This window comes from Argentina silus (assembly GCF_951799395.1).
Source record: "Argentina silus genome assembly, chromosome: 1".
NCBI lineage: Eukaryota > Metazoa > Chordata > Actinopteri > Argentiniformes > Argentinidae > Argentina > Argentina silus.
In genome coordinates, this window is record NC_139655.1 from 23,978,706 (window position 1) to 23,996,035 (window position 17,330).

Consider the following 17,330-nt stretch of genomic DNA (forward strand, 5'->3'; position numbering starts at 1 on the left):
GGGGAGGTACAGCCGAAACCATGACAATATCAGCAATTTGGAAAGAAAAAAAATGGAAAACTGGAAAAATCTGCTGCCTTTCTTGAGATGTCAGATTTCATACATGATCTACATTTTTCCAGTGACAGTATATACAGTATGGCTCACGTATGTTTATTCAGACTGTCAACATAAGCACAGCAGTTGATGAAAGGAACATGCTAAATAAACTGACTCTGATGATTGTCCAGGGTCCATTGCGGTTTACCACCCTGCTTTCATATACTTTGGCCAGTATGCTGTCATAGTCGTAATACCATCCAAAATGTTTGAGTGGCCACCATAGCGTTTGCTCTTGTATTGATTCCCAACCCCAAATGTTCTCTCCGGCTGACCTTTGCCATTGCCTCTGTCATTGTGGTTGTTGCTTGTTTCATGGCATTATGGGATGTCAATCTAGACTCTGTATGCATGATCAATCTTGTCATCTGCAATGGTTTCTCTGTGGATTTTTCTGCTCACATTGCCTACGCTTTAGTAAAGAGCCAACAACTACTGAGAAAACTACAGTATAGATGCTGTCTTCCACTTGGGGTATCCTATCATACAGGGTGCTTTGTGTACTATTTTGGTGGAGTGGTGGTGCTGTCTGCTGCTGTGAGCTACATCTTCAGAACGTTCTTTAAAATCATGTTCCTGGTCATCTTGTTTGGGGCGGTTCATGGTATTGCTTTTATCCCAGTGTTTCTGACCTTTTTTGGGATATGCAGTGAAAATGAATCAAACTCTATGTTTTAACCAATTTAAAAAACAATTCAGAAATGGATTCAAGATTCAAGATTCAAGATTCAAAGTGTTTATTATCATTGGCACAGTAGAAAACATGTTTCCCTGTACAACGAAATTCTTACTTTGCTGTCCGCAGAATGCCAACCAATGTAAAATATACAATACAAAAGAATATACAATATATACTAAACAAATGTACAAGACAGCAAAATGTAAGGCATAAAATAAGAATAGCAGCAATAATAATAATAAACAGTGCAAACGTAGCAGTGCAATTATGCAAACTGGTTATGAGGTAGTAGGGTTATATTAGTCTTAATCTCCTATGGGTTGTTTAGGAGCCTGGTGGCAGTGGGAAAGAAGGAGTTATAACTGTCTATTTAACTAATTTAAACCACTTCATAAACCTGCAAAAGTATACCTTCATTTAAAGTGTTGAATGTAACATAATTAATGCTTTAAAAATAAACGCTGTATGTTTCTCATTTCTGATTTTCCCCCTGAAGCATTTATCTGTTATTTTACTACTTCACGGTAACTATAATAAGGAAATTGTCGAGGCTGTTTTATCACTTACATTGAAACCACCTCATCTGGTTAATATGTAACCACAGTTATTGCTCTGGCATAGCTTTGACACTGTCTCAGCACATTAGAGGCTGCGTCAGAGCTACAGTATTAATGACGGAATTGTTTGGAAGTTCATCATGTTGTCCTGTTCAGGTACACCATGCAGTCTGACAGAGATGCAGGGATAATTTAGTGAGCCCTTTTTAAAATACCTCAAGTTGAAGAAACCGTAAAAAAAATGCCTGGGTGCAATACAAACTGTATTGAAAAGCCCATATCCGAAGGATTCGGAAAAATGGGGAAATTTGTTGGGACATATCCCTGGTGGTTTTTAATCATTCCCTTGTTCATCTCTACGGGTCTTGGCGGAGGATTTTACTTCCTTGGAGAAAGAGAAGCAAACGACATTGAAGACCAGTTTACACCTATGAATGGACCCGCTAAAGCAGAGAGACTAATCGTTAAAAATAACTTTCCACAGAATGATAACGACTTCTCTCGCTTAAGACTGTATACTGAAGGGACCTTTGCATCTCTCATTATTACAAGCAAAAAAACGAATATCCTCGAAAATCCTGCTTTTAATATAATAAAGCAATGTGATGACGCAGTGAAAGCCATTTCAGTGGAAAAACTATTTTTCGAGGACATGTGTGTAAAGGAAAATGGAGAATGTGTGTCAAATGAAATCTTCAATATTGTGAGCATTCCTAGTGATGTTGAATCAGCTATCATCACGTACCCATTTAACAACACTATTTTCCTTGGGTCTGAAATTGGTGGTGTGGAACTAAAAGATGGAACCGAAATCATTAAAAGCGCAAAAGCAGTTAGACTTTTTTACTTCTTAGGTGAAGCAAACCAGACGAGAAATAGCTTGTGGCTGAAGGAGTTCATCGTCAAATCTTCTAATATGAAAGGAAATGAGGTGAGTATTCGTTTTTGAACTACTTGCTTGATTTATCATAACCATTTAAAGCATAAACTGTTAAATTGTAACATTTTTAACTTCCAAAAGCAAGAGCAAACACATTAATAAGGAACAAGCTATAGTTTGTATCGACTTAAAGGGGCAAGAAAAAAATGGCATTCAAACAACAAAAAAGTGGTATCCCTTCTTCTAACAATTTTGAGTTTTAATTCAAATGAGGTAGCCTTGCATATCTATCAATGGCTAAAACAAGTTGACTGTTGTGAATGGTTAACAACGTAGTTACTAGAAACACTAAATTGTTTTACTAAATGTTGACTGGAAATTAAAAGCTTATTTCCCATTGATCTTTGCAGGAGGTGTCAATATCTTATTTTACTTCAATATCAAGGCAGGAAGAGTTTGAGAAGAGTTCTGACTCCATCATTCCTCTCTTCTCAACCACATATGCCCTTGCAATTAGTTTCTCAATCATATCTTGTTTGAGGTATGTTTTATGACTTCCCTGTGTAGAATGTGTAGTTTTGTCTTTTACATACTGTATCTTTGAAATCAAACTGGAAACTACAGTATGTACTGCAATGAGTTTGAATGATGCTGTTGCTAATGACACAATAAATTGCATGCTATTTTGCTCAAGATGACTACTTCACTTGCATAGGTCAACAGTCATATTGAAGTGGAAAACATAAAACTCACCAATCAGAACTCATTAAAACTAATGAGTAAAAAATAAACAGTCTTTCTAGTCTTTAGTCTTTCTAAAAACAAATTTTTATTGGAAAAAAAGTGTCCAATATGTTTTTTTGTACATTTTTTAATTTTAAAAGTTTTTAAGAGTTTCTAGAAACTATCTGTCTTCATCTTGATTGTGGAGACATGTTACAGAGAGTATATTTATTAAAAAAAAAAGAAATTAAAAAAAACACATTTCAATGAAAACCTAAAACAATGAGTGCTCCTCTAAAGGGAACCTTTTTTATTTCCGTGTTTTTCTTTTCTAGGTTGGACTGTGTGAGGAACAAGGTGTGGGTAGCTACGTTTGGTGTCCTCTCAGCCGGCATAGCAGTGCTGTCCAGTTTTGGATTGTTGCTCTACTGTGGGATGCCCTTCGCTATGACTGTGGCAACAGCTCCATTTTTGATTCTGGGTAAGATTGAAAACTGCCATGATGATACAATGAACCATTGTAACTCTCAAAGCCAACAGTTATAATGCATTATTGCTTGTTGTACTCATGCATGAGCCCTTATAATGCTGCATTATTAACTCCCAATATGTCATGTTTTTCTATGTGGCCAGCCTGATCTCATAGGATATTATAGGTAATGTAATGTCCTAGAAGATGTAAAGATGTTTACATGTGGTCAGTTAGTAGGATATAACATTTTTACAAATCAGGCAACGTCAACTAGTAAAAAGATATAAAAGGACAATTTTGAATTCGGACAATTTTGACAAAAGTGCTTTTAGTGGTTTTGTTTGCTAATTCTTGTTGCTAATGTTTGCTAATACCTTCCCCAGGCAATTTACCCTTACCACTTAGAAGCTATTCCTAACCCTAAACCTAACCCTAACCACTCAAAGTTAATGCCCAACCCTAACCCTAACCCATATTTTCTTGGTACATTCATATACGTAAACATCTTTATGTTCTTCTGACTTCCCACACGTAAACATTTTCTAGGTACATTACTTTACACAATGAATGATGAGATCATGTAGACATGGCAACATCCTCAAAAGGGCATAGAGTAACTCAGGTTCATTATGAGATGATATTCTGGGGTGATATGGTTTTATGACAAAGTCAACAGAGATGATGAAGTCCATCCTACTAATCTTAATCAAAGTGTCATTTTGTTATTTAAAACCTGATATTTGTCTCTACAGGAATTGGTGTTGATGATATGTTCATCATGATTTCATGCTGGCAACAGAGTCAAGTTCATGATAAAGTAGAGGACCGTATGGCAGCCACATACAAAAACGCAGCTGTCTCCATCACCATCACAACTCTGACTGACGCCCTAGCTTTCTACATCGGCCTCTTAACTCCCTTTGGTTCAGTACAATCCTTCTGTATGTACACTGGTACAGCTGTCGTGTTCTGCTACTTTTACAATATCACCTTCTTTGGTGCCTTTCTGGCACTGAATGGAAGACGAGAACAGAGTAACAAGCACTGGCTAACTTGCATGAAAGTTTCCAAACCACGAGTGGATACTTCTGAGAAGTATAACATCTGTTGTGTAGGAGGAGCCTATGATCAGAAAACTGGTACTGAGGAAGATATGCCAATGAATAACTTTTTTAAGAGGTACTATGGACCATTTTTAACAAAATGTTGGACAAAAGTGTTTGTGATCCTGCTCTATGGTGGATATTTGGCCTCAAGTATTTACGGTTGCCTCCAAATGAAAGAGGGCATAGATCTGAAAAATCTAGCAACTGATGGCTCATATGTGGGTAACTATTATGATAATGAAGGCGAGTACTTTTCAAACTATGGGCCAAATGTTATGGTAGTTGTTACAGACACAGAGTTCATGTATTGGAATGAGAGTGCACGGGATAAACTTGACAAATGTCTCCAAAAGTTTGAGAATTTGACAATTAATGATCGACCAATGGTGGACCAAAATATGACCATATCTTGGTTACATGAGTATATGAAATTTGGGGCACGTTTGAATCTCAATGACAAACAAATATTCATTGATAATTTGCCTATTTTTTTTGATCTTTCAGTTGCTACTCACTTTTTCAGACAAGATGTGAATCTTTCAGTACCTAATGTTGATATATATGCCTCACGTATGTTTATTCAGACAGTCAGCATTAGAACATCACTTGATGAAAAAAACATGTTGAATAAGCTGAGAGAGACGGCAATATCTGATGATTGTCCAGGGTCCATAGTGGTTTACCACCCTGCTTTCATATACTTTGACCAGTATGCAGTCATCGTCAGTAATACCATCCAAAACATTGTAGTGGCCACTATTGCTATGTTGGTGATATCTCTTGTGTTGATTCCCAGCCCAATATGTTCTCTCTGGGTAACCTTTGCCATTGCATCTGTCATTGTAGGTGTTGCTGGGTTCATGGCACTGTGGGATGTCAATCTAGACTCTGTATCCATGATCAATCTTGTCATCTGCATTGGTTTCTCTGTGGATTTCTCAGCTCACATTTCCTATGCTTTTGTCTCTAGTAAAAAGTCAACAGCTGATGACAAAGCTATAGATGCTGTCTTCCACTTGGGGTATCCTATCATACAGGGTGCTTTGTCTACAATTTTAGGAGTGGTGGTGCTGTCTGCTGCTGCGAGCTACATCTTCAGAACGTTCTTCAAGATCATGTTCCTGGTCATCATGTTTGGGGCGGTTCATGGTATTGTTTTCATCCCAGTGTTTCTGACATTCTTTGGAATCTGTGGTACAATCATCAAAGGTGAAGGTGGTGGGCCTAACACCTCAACTTCAGTGAGACTGCCTAATATAAAAACAGAGCATGTAAATGGGCCAAATGGACTCATTCGTGTTTTCAACATAAGCCAAAAAATAACAAGCTAAATTATTATGTTACAAAAGATAGCTTAGATGGGACAGATTATAATACTTTGGATCCAGATTTGCATTTGCCCACAAAATTATTGTGCAATATCAAAACCCGGAAATGGCAAGACGCGCAGAGCATCTGAGCACCCTGAACGATACACGAGCCATCTGCGCACCCGAGTCGGATATATCCCGACACCGGTGCCAGGGGAAAGTAACTAATTAACTAAATCGTAATATTCACAGGGGGCATCTTACACCATACTGGGGGGCCTTTTACCCCATGCCTGGGGTAAGACGCCCCCTTTACAAATGTTTTTTTTCTTGTTTAACTCTGGAGTTTCCCAATCTTTTAATTTATTTCCATACAACAATACATGCAACATACATCTATAGTATCAACTATGATATTAGCATCAACTATCATATATGTATATATACCAAATTAAAGTAATTTGCAAGTTGTATGCCTGTGTAAAATTTATTTTATGGGGCTCTTACCCCATGTTACAACTCTTATCGAATGCCCAGAGTCAAACTGTATTCATCAAAGCTGTAACATGTGAAGCAATAAATAATGAAAATAAAACTGCTGGGCTGGTCAAATGGGGTGTGAAATAATGAAATTATGTTTGAGTGCTAATATTAGAACATAAATATACAAATTCCTAAAATCATTTTCATGTACTCAAAACCTATATTTCGTTATTTGTATAGGTTTTGAATATCAAATACAAAATGTAAGGTGTTTTCCAACATTTATTTGTGTCATATACAAGCGAAACCTAGATTCAGAATTACAAATAAACCTGCTATGTGAAACTTGAACTTGATTGGTGTTGATGACTTTTGTTAGAGCAGGAAGGTTTTTGCGACCCAAGTATTTTCATTGTTTTTGTTTTCGGGATTTTCTCTTTGTAAGCACAGCATGTTCACATTGCGTATCTTCATTAATTCAAATGCACTTCGTTCAGGTAAGGGATAGCAGAAACATTACATTCATGGATATACCGTAAAAGCACAATACGCAAATCAACACATGGCAGATCTAAGAGGATCGCATATCGGATAGGCCTATAGGCATCATATCTATATGGTATTTTATTATTTCTTAGCTGATCAAATCCCTTTTAGTTCTACACAACTGAATAAACAAAATATGTCAAAACCTTATATTGTCAATGCAGGTGCAATTGTCAATGCAGGTGAAAACATATGAAACTGTAGGCTAAAGAAAAACTCCATGCAACACTGCTTGCTTGCAAAAGTCACCGCGTTTAATAATCTCTGACGTTTCGGTCAAGAGACCTTTTTAAGAGTGTAAAAACGTTATGCACGATTGCCACGCAATAAATAGGGTTGACAATGAGCAATTAATTAGGCTACAACAGATTCCAGAAGCATCCCAATTTGCTATGCATAGGTATTATTGATATTGATATTGACGTCACTTGCCTTAACATCAGCTCCAGATGAGAATATGAAACGAAATAGAATAAGCAAAATGTTTAGATTAAAGCACTAAACAAGCAGGTCCCGCAAAAGTAAGCACAATGGATATGAAACAATAACAGAGGGATATGACATGCATAGGCCTACTGATTCAGAGGATAGAATAGAGAAGTGCATGCTTTTTTCATAAACTTGACGTTACTGCCTATGTAAAGCACCGCAATTCAAAGGTTGCTTCTTCATTTGGGGATAAAGACCGTCCAAAAGGCTGATGCATCTGTTGCTTAAAAGTGGGTTAGTCTCTTTCCAGACCACAGCCGCTTTGTGGTCTGATATACCACCACTGTTGTATTGTCAGTGCGCCGGTCTCGTTTAGCGTCCGAGGTCAACGTGGACAGGTACCATGGACAGGTACTCCCCTTCGAAAACGATTTATGGGGCGTGTGAGCAGTTGTTTGGTATAAGGATCACTGTCGCCAGCAGCGCTTTTTCTACTGCTGCGGAAGTGTTTACAATAGATCTGTACTACCATCAACGGGCGTAACTGGTATTTAATAAGCAAAGTCAGATGACAGTAAGGTAGGCCTAGTGATCATTTTTTTGATCACTAAGTTTTGAATAGAAATTATCAGTAGGCCTATACTATATTAACACCTTAAACACTCACTGCATCGATGATTTGGATAAACGTGTCAGCTTAATAGCATGTATATTATTAATAATTAGAAGAACTTAAAGGTAGACTCGAGGATATGATGTCAAGCCTGTGAAAACAGAGCAATTTTATCAAAGATATTGTCGTGAACAAAAGTGTCCATTCGTTTCACTGCCCTCCGACATAAGATGGCATTCAACTCTACAGTGTAATTTTTCCCTCTCTTCTCTGAAATTTGGATTTGGATTTTTAACTTTGGGTTTTGGATACTTTGCTGCAACACACCCTATTCTCTAGTCTGTTGCATCCATAGAGATAGCACAGATATCTATGGTTGCATCTCAATTTTTCAATGTCTCTGGCAGTGTCACCCCGCTTGTTTTTGCTATGATGTCATAGCAAAGAAGGTCCTGATGAGAAACCTAAGAACCTCTTTGTTAGGGTCTTCTCAGCAATGTTCAAATGTCCAAGGAACCCATTTAAACGCTTCTTGAGCAAGACCCTGTGATAGCTATAATATAAACACATACACACAAAACTCACCCACCTATCAAAACTCATCTCACACACCCATCCAACTGCAAAACCCATCTCTGGCCCAGGACCACAGTAGTGCATCCTTCTCCAACCCAACAGCTTTCATTATTAAATGTCATTGCATTGATTTTATTTTGTTATCTGTCATCTCTGAGACATAGTTGTGATGATGCTGTTACGGACCCTCTCCCTGACCTGCCCTCTGGCACCACCTTGAGGCCCCGGCGATCATCGCTGGAGCGTCAACCTCCCAGTCGACAGCGCATTTGTTCCCTGTCTCCACTCAGCACACCTGCGACCCATTCCCAATCACCCGTCTATAAGAATCCTGCCCAGCCTTCACTCTGGCGCCAGAACGTACTGTGTATATGGTAACCTTCCCAGTAACCCGCTTGACGCTTCCAGCCTTTTCATATCCTCCCGTGTTTCTAGTGTTTGTTTCGTGTTTCACCGCGTTCTCCTGTGTCCCTCTGGAACCCTCGGATTCCCCTAGTCTACCTTCCACGGACCTAGCCCATTTCTGTTTGATTACCCGTCTGCCTTTTTTCCCCGTTCCACCACATCCCAAATGTGCTCTATTGGATTGAGATCTGGTGACTGGGGAGGCCATTGGAGTACAGTGAACTCAGTCATGTTCAAGAAACCAGTTTGAGATGATGTGAACTTTGTGACATGGCGCGTTATCCTGCTGGAAGTAGCCATCAGAAGATGGGTACACTGTGGTCATAAAGGTCAGCAACAATACTATATATATATATATATATATATATATATATATATATATAATAGATATTTGCGTTAACGAGCAGTTGAACAGGTGTACTTAATAAAGTGGCCGGTGAGTGTATGTATCAGTAAATCCCCCTTTTAAAGGTGCCTTTTGGTACAGTGCATTTGGAAAGTATTCAGAGCCCTTCACTTTTTCCACATTGTTATGTTTCAGCCTTATTATAAAATGGATTTTTTTTTAAATTACGTAAATACATTACGTTACCTTGTATGTATTTACTACCACTGTATACCATTTGTATTTGAAAAATCACAAGCTTTAATGATGCATTATAATTTAATTGTGTGTACAATTTAACCATGCATGTTGTATAAATGAACATAGTTGGATACAATTACATTTTGAAAATACAGTCATTGAGTTGTAATTGAATAAGCTATTCTGATTTGCAATTGATAATTTATATTTGTATTGATGAGTTACAATACATGCTATACTTTCTTGGAAAATGTGATTCTGTAGAGTCTTTGCCACCATTGAGTCAATACCCAGTGCACAGATAAAAATATATGTACACATTTGGCGCTATTTTGAAGTTCAAATCTACATATTCTCTTCAATAGAAAAGAAGAGAAACAAGTAATAGACTTAAATGATTATGATTACTTGTAATACTGTACTGTTCAGACTGTCACTCAGTAATTTAGTGAGCCTTTTGTAACAATGGAGTACAAGTATTTCTGCATATAAGACAATAAGCCACACTCAACAAAATTAAAACTCTCTCTACTGTATGTCACAACATGTTAACATGGCACCACAGAAATAAGCATGATGTAAAAAAAGTATATTACACTTAGAATCCCACTTTGCAGTAAGAATCTTAAAAAACTAATTACTGTAGTTACTGTACTGTATATAGGTATGTAAAATGTAATTACAGAGACATCTGTTATATATTAACTGTGCCGTTTGCAGCATGCTAAATGTTAATCAACTAGAAATAAAATAACAATGGACACATTATTATTTACAACAATAATTCTAGGGTAAGGGGAGGTTCAGCCTGATTATTATGGGTGTATTCACAATAACAAATCTAATGCATACAACATATATTTCACAAACTGCACACAGATATATGTAAACATTTAACGCTATTTTGAAGTTCAAATTTACATACTGGACGTTTAATCTAGAGTGGGACAAAATATCACCACACTTTGCACCCTACCTACCTACCCACCCTCCCTCAGAATTGTTGCTAATGTAGACAGTGTGCTGTTTGGGTCCAGTAATTTAACCAAGGGAACATTCACACCACTCTCTTGGAAAATGTGATTTTGTAGAGTCATTGCCAGCATTGAGTCAATACCCAGTGCACAGAGTGTAGTGTCATCATGAAGCTCATCTATGCTAACATTGCTGATTTCACTTAGCATAACCCTGACATTCTCATGTGTTGAGGAAAGGTGTTGGACCCTGGGTTCTGTCATTCTTGTGCTTTCAAGTTCCTGCTGTACCAAAGCTGACAGCCTTCCTCTGAGAGATGTATTTTGAGAGAGCACATGGTTGCTCAGATTACTGAAGTTGAATTTGCAGATGACTTGCTGTGGGTTGTTCATCAACAAACACTTTTCCAGGGCCTCAAGGACCTCTAACACCTCCATAATCATCATCCCCTTTGCCTCTAGAAACCTTTGGAAATGATCCTTGTTCAACAAGAGACCAAGGTTCAAAGGACCCCAGTTGATGGACTGCCCTGCAAGTCCAAGGTTTCGTCGATAATGGCAGAATGTGTCTAGGAATGAATTGGCTGCTGCATAGTTAGACTGCGAGGCATTACCAATGAAGGAGGAGATGGAGGAGTAGCACACAAAATAATCTAGTTTGTTGTGCAGTGTTGCATAGTGTAGATTCAATGCCCCATTCACCTTTGGTCTCAGAACTTTATTGAAGTGTGATCGATCAAGGGTCTCAATCATAGCATCATGTAGTACAGCTGCGCTGTGAAACACTCCTTTGATTGGACAAGATGGAAACCTTTGACCAATCGCTGTAATTGCCTCCACAACCTGAGCTGACACAGACACATCACATTGGACATTCATGATTGACATCCCACATCTCCTCTGAAGCATGTTTACCTCAAGTAGCATAGCAGCTGATGGAGTACTTCTGGAAAGTGTTACAATGCACCCCCCACCCCTGTGAGCAATGAACTTGACTGTCTCAAGTCCCAAACCAGAGAGTCCACCGGTCACAATGTACACACAACTCTGCTTGAAGAGTTGCCTTGGCTTCATAAGCAAAGGGATATCAGACACTGTGTATTCTGAATCCAAATTATCCAAAACAACTTGAGACACAGCCTTTACTCTGAAGTAGGATTCAATGGGTTCATTGAGATTTCTTACACCTGTTGATTGAAAAATGCTGCTTTGCAGAGATAGTAGTACACTGTCCAAATGTAGTAACCTCAGCCAATGGTAGATCTTTGATTTCTGTGTCTTAAGATTAGCTCTCTGGAAAATGTTTGACACATGAAGTGTTTGGATGTGTATATGTTCATTGTCACAAGAGAACATATTGGGTGAAAATGGGACCTGGTTGTCACAGACAACAACAATATGCTTTGTTGTGGCATCACTGCCTAATTTCACCACAAACAATGGATCATAAGGCGGCAATACAACAAATGTACTACACTGATCAACATTTGGGAGTTGTTCACTCAGCTGTGGCAAAATGAAAGCATTCCATCCTGACCTGTTTGCTGTAAGGGCTAAGATCTTCAGCAGACCAGAGTCTGGAACAGGGGATATGATGCCCAATTTTCTCTGTTGTTTGACTCTGGGTAGTGCTCTATGTAAGATTTCCCATGCAAGCACAAAGTAGGACACATATGGAGCCTCCCTCAAAAATGGGAGCCTCTTTGTTGTGTAGCATGCTTCTTCGGGTATTGTGATCTTTGCAGATGCAACAACAGGATAACATGACACAACTTGATCTCCTACTTTCAGTTTGCTTACATCCTTCCCTATGGCTGTGACAGTGCCACTGAAGTCAAGCGCCAGAAGTTTGTGATTCTGAGATGTGTGTTTGTTCCAGTAAATGGTCTGGCCAAAGTTCACATCAGAAACACTGACAGGAAAGTAATCAGAGGAATGTACACAGATCGTATTGAGCTGAATCTCAACTGATTTCTCCTGGATGAGGTTTTTCTTCACATCACTGAACATGGCAGACAAGTTAGTCATTCTGTAGGGGTCAGAAGTTTGCAGAACAAAGTGCTCAGACCTCACAGAGTGGTATGTCACCTCAGAGCTGGCAATGCCTTTTATGGGGGTACGTACTATTGTTGTTGAATATATTTGGCCTTTGGTGATCATGACCTCTGGATGTTTGCTGGTATTCATCACATGAACTAATGCTTGAATGTCTTCACTTGACACAGAAGCCAGGTCAATCAGTTGAAATGACAGGCCTGGTATCTCAGCTGCACAGGCTCTTGCCATACCAGACAGCACAAAACCAGGACTGATGTGGTCCACAATCTTCTCTGCTGATCTGTAAGTTATAATCCTGATAGTGCAGGTATACTTGTTCTCTTTCAAGGCAAGAACAATCTGCCGATAATGCTCACAGCAATCAACCAAGTATTCCAGTGTCTTCTCTGTTGTCAGATGACTGAGATCGTGGACACCCCAAATGAATAGAACCTCCTCTATATCCATGCCAGTATCCCCATGAAGAGAGTGAGACACCAAGTCTTGAAGTTGGGTGCTCGACCAAAGGTCTTTGTTCAAGATATATGTAGATCCTGCATGTATATACGGCCTCAATGCTGTGGCAACTCCCAGTGTGTCCTCAAAGATTAAGGTTTTGGGTTTGCAGCTCAAGTAGGTACCAGTGGTGATGGAGAAAATGTCATTGTGAAAGAAGAATGACTCAGCAACATGAGAGCAATTGCCTAAAAATAAGATCCTCACATGCTTTAGTTCCACTAAAACATGCCCGTTTTTTGTGGAGAAGCAACCGCACACGTCTAAGTAGTCTGAGGTCTGTTGGATTGCTCTAAGATACATGACCATTTCCTCCTGCAGAGGTCCTGATATCACAACACTGCCAATTGCGGAGGGGAACCCTGGCCTGGAAGCCAATCCTCCGATAGCTACCACGGCAGTCATTTGCAGGAAATAGTCCAACACTACAGGGTGGAGGAAGTACTCATGAAGCTGTTTCAGCACCTCACCGGGAACGGTAATTGTTGACACTGCCTCCTTGAATTCATCCCCAAAGTGTACTTCATTCAGCTGTCTGAAGATATTACCATACTCAAATCCTGCATGAGAGAGGATTGAGTAGACTTCCTCCCCCTTCATAACTGATTTACATCTTTCCAAAATGACATCAAGGCAAATGGTTGGTTCTTCAATCAATGTTTGCCCAGTTTTGCAGCTAATGATGCCTGATGCATGTGTTGCAGTCGGAGACTGTATCCTAAACATGGTCTCCTTTTCTGCTGGCTCCAGGACCACTTTAATTTGATGAGAGTTTGTGCTAAGTGTAAACAAGCTCTGAAAAGTTACACTTAGCTGCATTGAGAAAATTGGCATCTTTGGCCTTGAACTTGCCATAATAGAAGCATAAGCCAGTTCAACATACAAAGCTCCTGGAACAATGGGGACACCATTGTTTTTGTGCTCCCAAAGATAGGGAGCAGTATCTAATGAAAGACTACATTTGTGCTCTTTGCTCCCTTGCTTTGTCTGAGGTATCAGTGGGTGGTGAGAAGAAGCTATCACTTCATTTCCTCGTCTCACACCTTCAAAATACACCTCTTTCTTCAGATGATCAAACTGGTACCTTGGGAAAGGAGATGGTGAGGCCTCAAAACCTCTGTAGAATTTGTCCCAGTTTACCTGAACCCCCAGCTCAAACAGTTTCGACACAGTTGTCAGTATTGTGTCATGATCTTTATGTGGCTGCACCGAGGAGAGAACTATGGTGTCATTTCCTAATGTTTCCTGGATGTTCCTCTCTAGAGCCCTTTTAGGGCCAACCTCTACAAAGATGACATTCCTCTTGTCTTTGGTTAGTGCTTCCAATGTCTGTTTGAATGCAACTGGCACTCTGATATTCTTTGCCCAGTATCTGCCAGTGCTAAAATCTCCATGGTCATACATATCTCCAGTCACTGTTGAGAAAAGCTCACACTCCATTTCGTTTATGGTCAAGGAACCAATTCCTTCCTCTATGTGAGCCAGTATGGGTTCCATCATATGGCTGTGGTATGCCGCAGAAACCTCCAGTACACGGAGGAATAGATTCTTGCCTTTGAACAAAGTTTTCAGCTTTTGATGGAGACTGTCAACTGCATCTGCATCACCTGAGATGGTGCAAGACTGCGGGCTGTTATAGGCAGCCAAGCAAACCTTCCCAGAATACACAGGAAGGACTTTCAAGACGTCTGACACAGCAATGTTACTGACCACAAGCATTTTGCCTCCTGTGACCTTAGTCTGCAGAGTACTTCGGAAGTAGATTACCTTCACTGCATCCTCAAGGGACAAGAGACCAGAGCAGTGGGCAGCAGCAACCTCTCCAACAGAGTGACCAAGAATAGCGTCAGGTTTGATGCCCCAGTGCTTCAAGAGACTGGCAATGCCCACCTGAACAGCAAAGAGGAGGGGCTGGACGACATCTGGCTTGGTATAATCGTCATTGTCATAATCGTCTGCTATTTTTTGTATGATGCTGGTACTTTTGTAGTTCTGGAAGAGGTTCTCAACTTCTCTAATCTTCTCTCTGAAAATGGGCTCATCTTTCAGAAGTTGTTGACACATGCCTCTGTAAGTAACCCCATTTCCACAGAACACAAAAACTAAGCTGATATCTGACCTTGATGGTTCAACCTTCTTGTTCATTGCAGACTTGAGTTGGTTCTCTAAATCAGAGATAGAGGATGTCAGAAATGCTTTCCTATACTTGTGTCTGTAGTGGCTCCTCCTACATGCTGAAGTGTACACCAAAGTTAATATATCAGTTGTTTTGTATCTGCTAAGCCTTTGATTTGTGTCTGTGATAGACATAACCAAAGACTTTTCTGAGGCTGCAGACAAAACAAACAACTTGAGGCAATTATGAGCTGTCAACATGGGAACAGTTGCTTGCACATAGTCCTTTACTATTGCATGTGCATTCGTGCCTCCAAATCCAAAGTTATTTATACCAGCTAGCTTTCCCACAGGGCCTGTCTTTTCCCACTTCTCAGCTTCGGTAGGAATATTTACACTGAGAGCTTTAGCATCTATACTGGCACTGTCCTCAGAGTAGAACAGTGAGGGTACAATAGTTTCATGCTTCATCATTAAGAGTACCTTGATTAGCCCTGCCACTCCAGCTGCAGACTCTGTGTGTCCGATGTTGCCTTTCACAGAACCGATGCGGAGTATTTCTGAACCAGGAGGTCTAGCTTTGGCAATGACATTGGAGATGCTCCCTGCTTCTATTGGATCCCCGACTGGAGTTCCAGTCCCATGAGCCTCTATGTACTGGACGTGTGACAGGTCTGAATCAGAATAGATTCTGCGCAGAAGCTCCTCCTGTTGGACCATAGATGGCTTGGTGATTGGAGTAACTGTGTGGCCATCTTGGTTTACTGAAGTTTTGCGGATGATGCCCCAAACGTTGTCAAAGTCCCTCAGAGCCTGTTTATAGGAAATCATAGCAATATTAGTTAATTGTTTTGCTATGGAATCATACTCACAAAAGTGTAATAGCAGAGATTTTGTATATGGTACTTTGAGAATGGTTAGCCTCTACAGTCTTACATTTTTCAAAGGCTTTAGCAGGACAATCCCACAGCCCTCTCCTCTGCCGTAGCCATCTGCTCTGCTGGAGAAAGGTTTACTGGTGCCTTCAGGTGAGATCATCTTTGCCTTGCTGAGAGCAACAAAGACTCGCGGCTCTATGATACAGCTGACACCCCCACAAAGAGCCATCTCACAATCACCTGTTAGGCAGATTAAATAAGAGTGAAGTAGTGATAATATGATTAAAGACCCACTAAAGTGAAAATTGTAATTTCCAGTATTTTGTTGGAATTTTGGGTTCACCAGATAAAATAAGCATCACCCAAATATGAAAGGTTTGTCGTTTGTCAGTACTCATTAGTGTGATTTAAGAGGTTTCTGTGCCGTAAGCAAGAGTTGCTAACAATTTTACAAAGCTAGCTCAAAGTGCCTTACCAAAAATTAAATAGCATCCAACTGCAAACAGAAATGCAGCATAACCACATACTTGGATGCTAACAAATTGGTAAAAGTTACAACCAACTGAATAACCTTGAATCTAGGAACAAACGACTCGTGAGACAACAAAAATCCTGTCAGTCTGCTGGCTTGAGAAATGTGGGAGCACAAACACTACTTCTTGTTTCTATTTGACCACTTAAATTGACATAGGTAAACCAACATTTACCCAGAAATTACTTGCTATGGAAATCAAAGTCACTTTAGTGGACCTTTAACATGAGCAATCATGGAAAACCTCATATATATCATTTACTGTTGAGAGAAAGTTTGCAAAGTAAACTTCCATTAAATTTCATCGTGCAATTTGTATATATGTACATCCTGTATCCTGTGCATATGAACAATAAACTTTGACTTGACATGATATAAGATTGGACTTCTCTGTTGCAAGCCATTTTGGTAAAACTTAGAAAAACATAGAAAAACACTTTACATGTAGTTATTCTATACCTGTTACAACATTGTATTAACCTGTTGTTACATTAACCTGTTGTTACATATGGTAGTAATTGAGCTATAGATTTGCAATTAGATTGTAATGGAGTTGTATGTTTATAGTACAGTAAAGTAGTGTTTATAGTAATGCATATAGTAACAGGTGAATTTATGGGTGGATCTACCTTGCTTTATTGCCTGGCAGGCTGAATGTAGAGCCACCAAGGAAGAGGAACAAGCGCTATCAATGGCAAACGAGGGGCCAGTAAGATTGAAGATGAAGGAGATCCTGTTGGCTGCCACACTCATGGCCGTCCCTGTGCCGTTGTAGTGGGTAATTGTGCTAGGACTGTTGTTCAAGAGGGTCTCA

General features: G+C 39.6%; 2 protein-coding genes across 2 annotated transcripts in view; one reads left to right on the top strand and one right to left on the bottom strand.

Annotated features, from left to right (window-relative positions):
- LOC310811094 (mycolipanoate synthase-like) overlaps positions 1-17,330 on the bottom strand; it is a gene marked incomplete at both ends in the record, with an annotated part of 30,817 nt that overhangs the window by 12,608 nt on the left and 879 nt on the right. The window lies entirely within an intron of this gene.
- On the top strand, positions 1,577-11,011 carry LOC310810320 (patched domain-containing protein 3-like; the record flags this gene model as incomplete). The annotated part of the gene is made up of 5 exons (XM_083678021.1): positions 1,577-2,266; positions 2,626-2,756; positions 3,274-3,419; positions 4,163-5,757; positions 10,901-11,011. The coding sequence occupies 5 exons, from the start codon at positions 1,577-1,579 to the stop codon at positions 11,009-11,011; spliced, it is 2,673 nt and encodes an 890-aa protein (XP_083534147.1).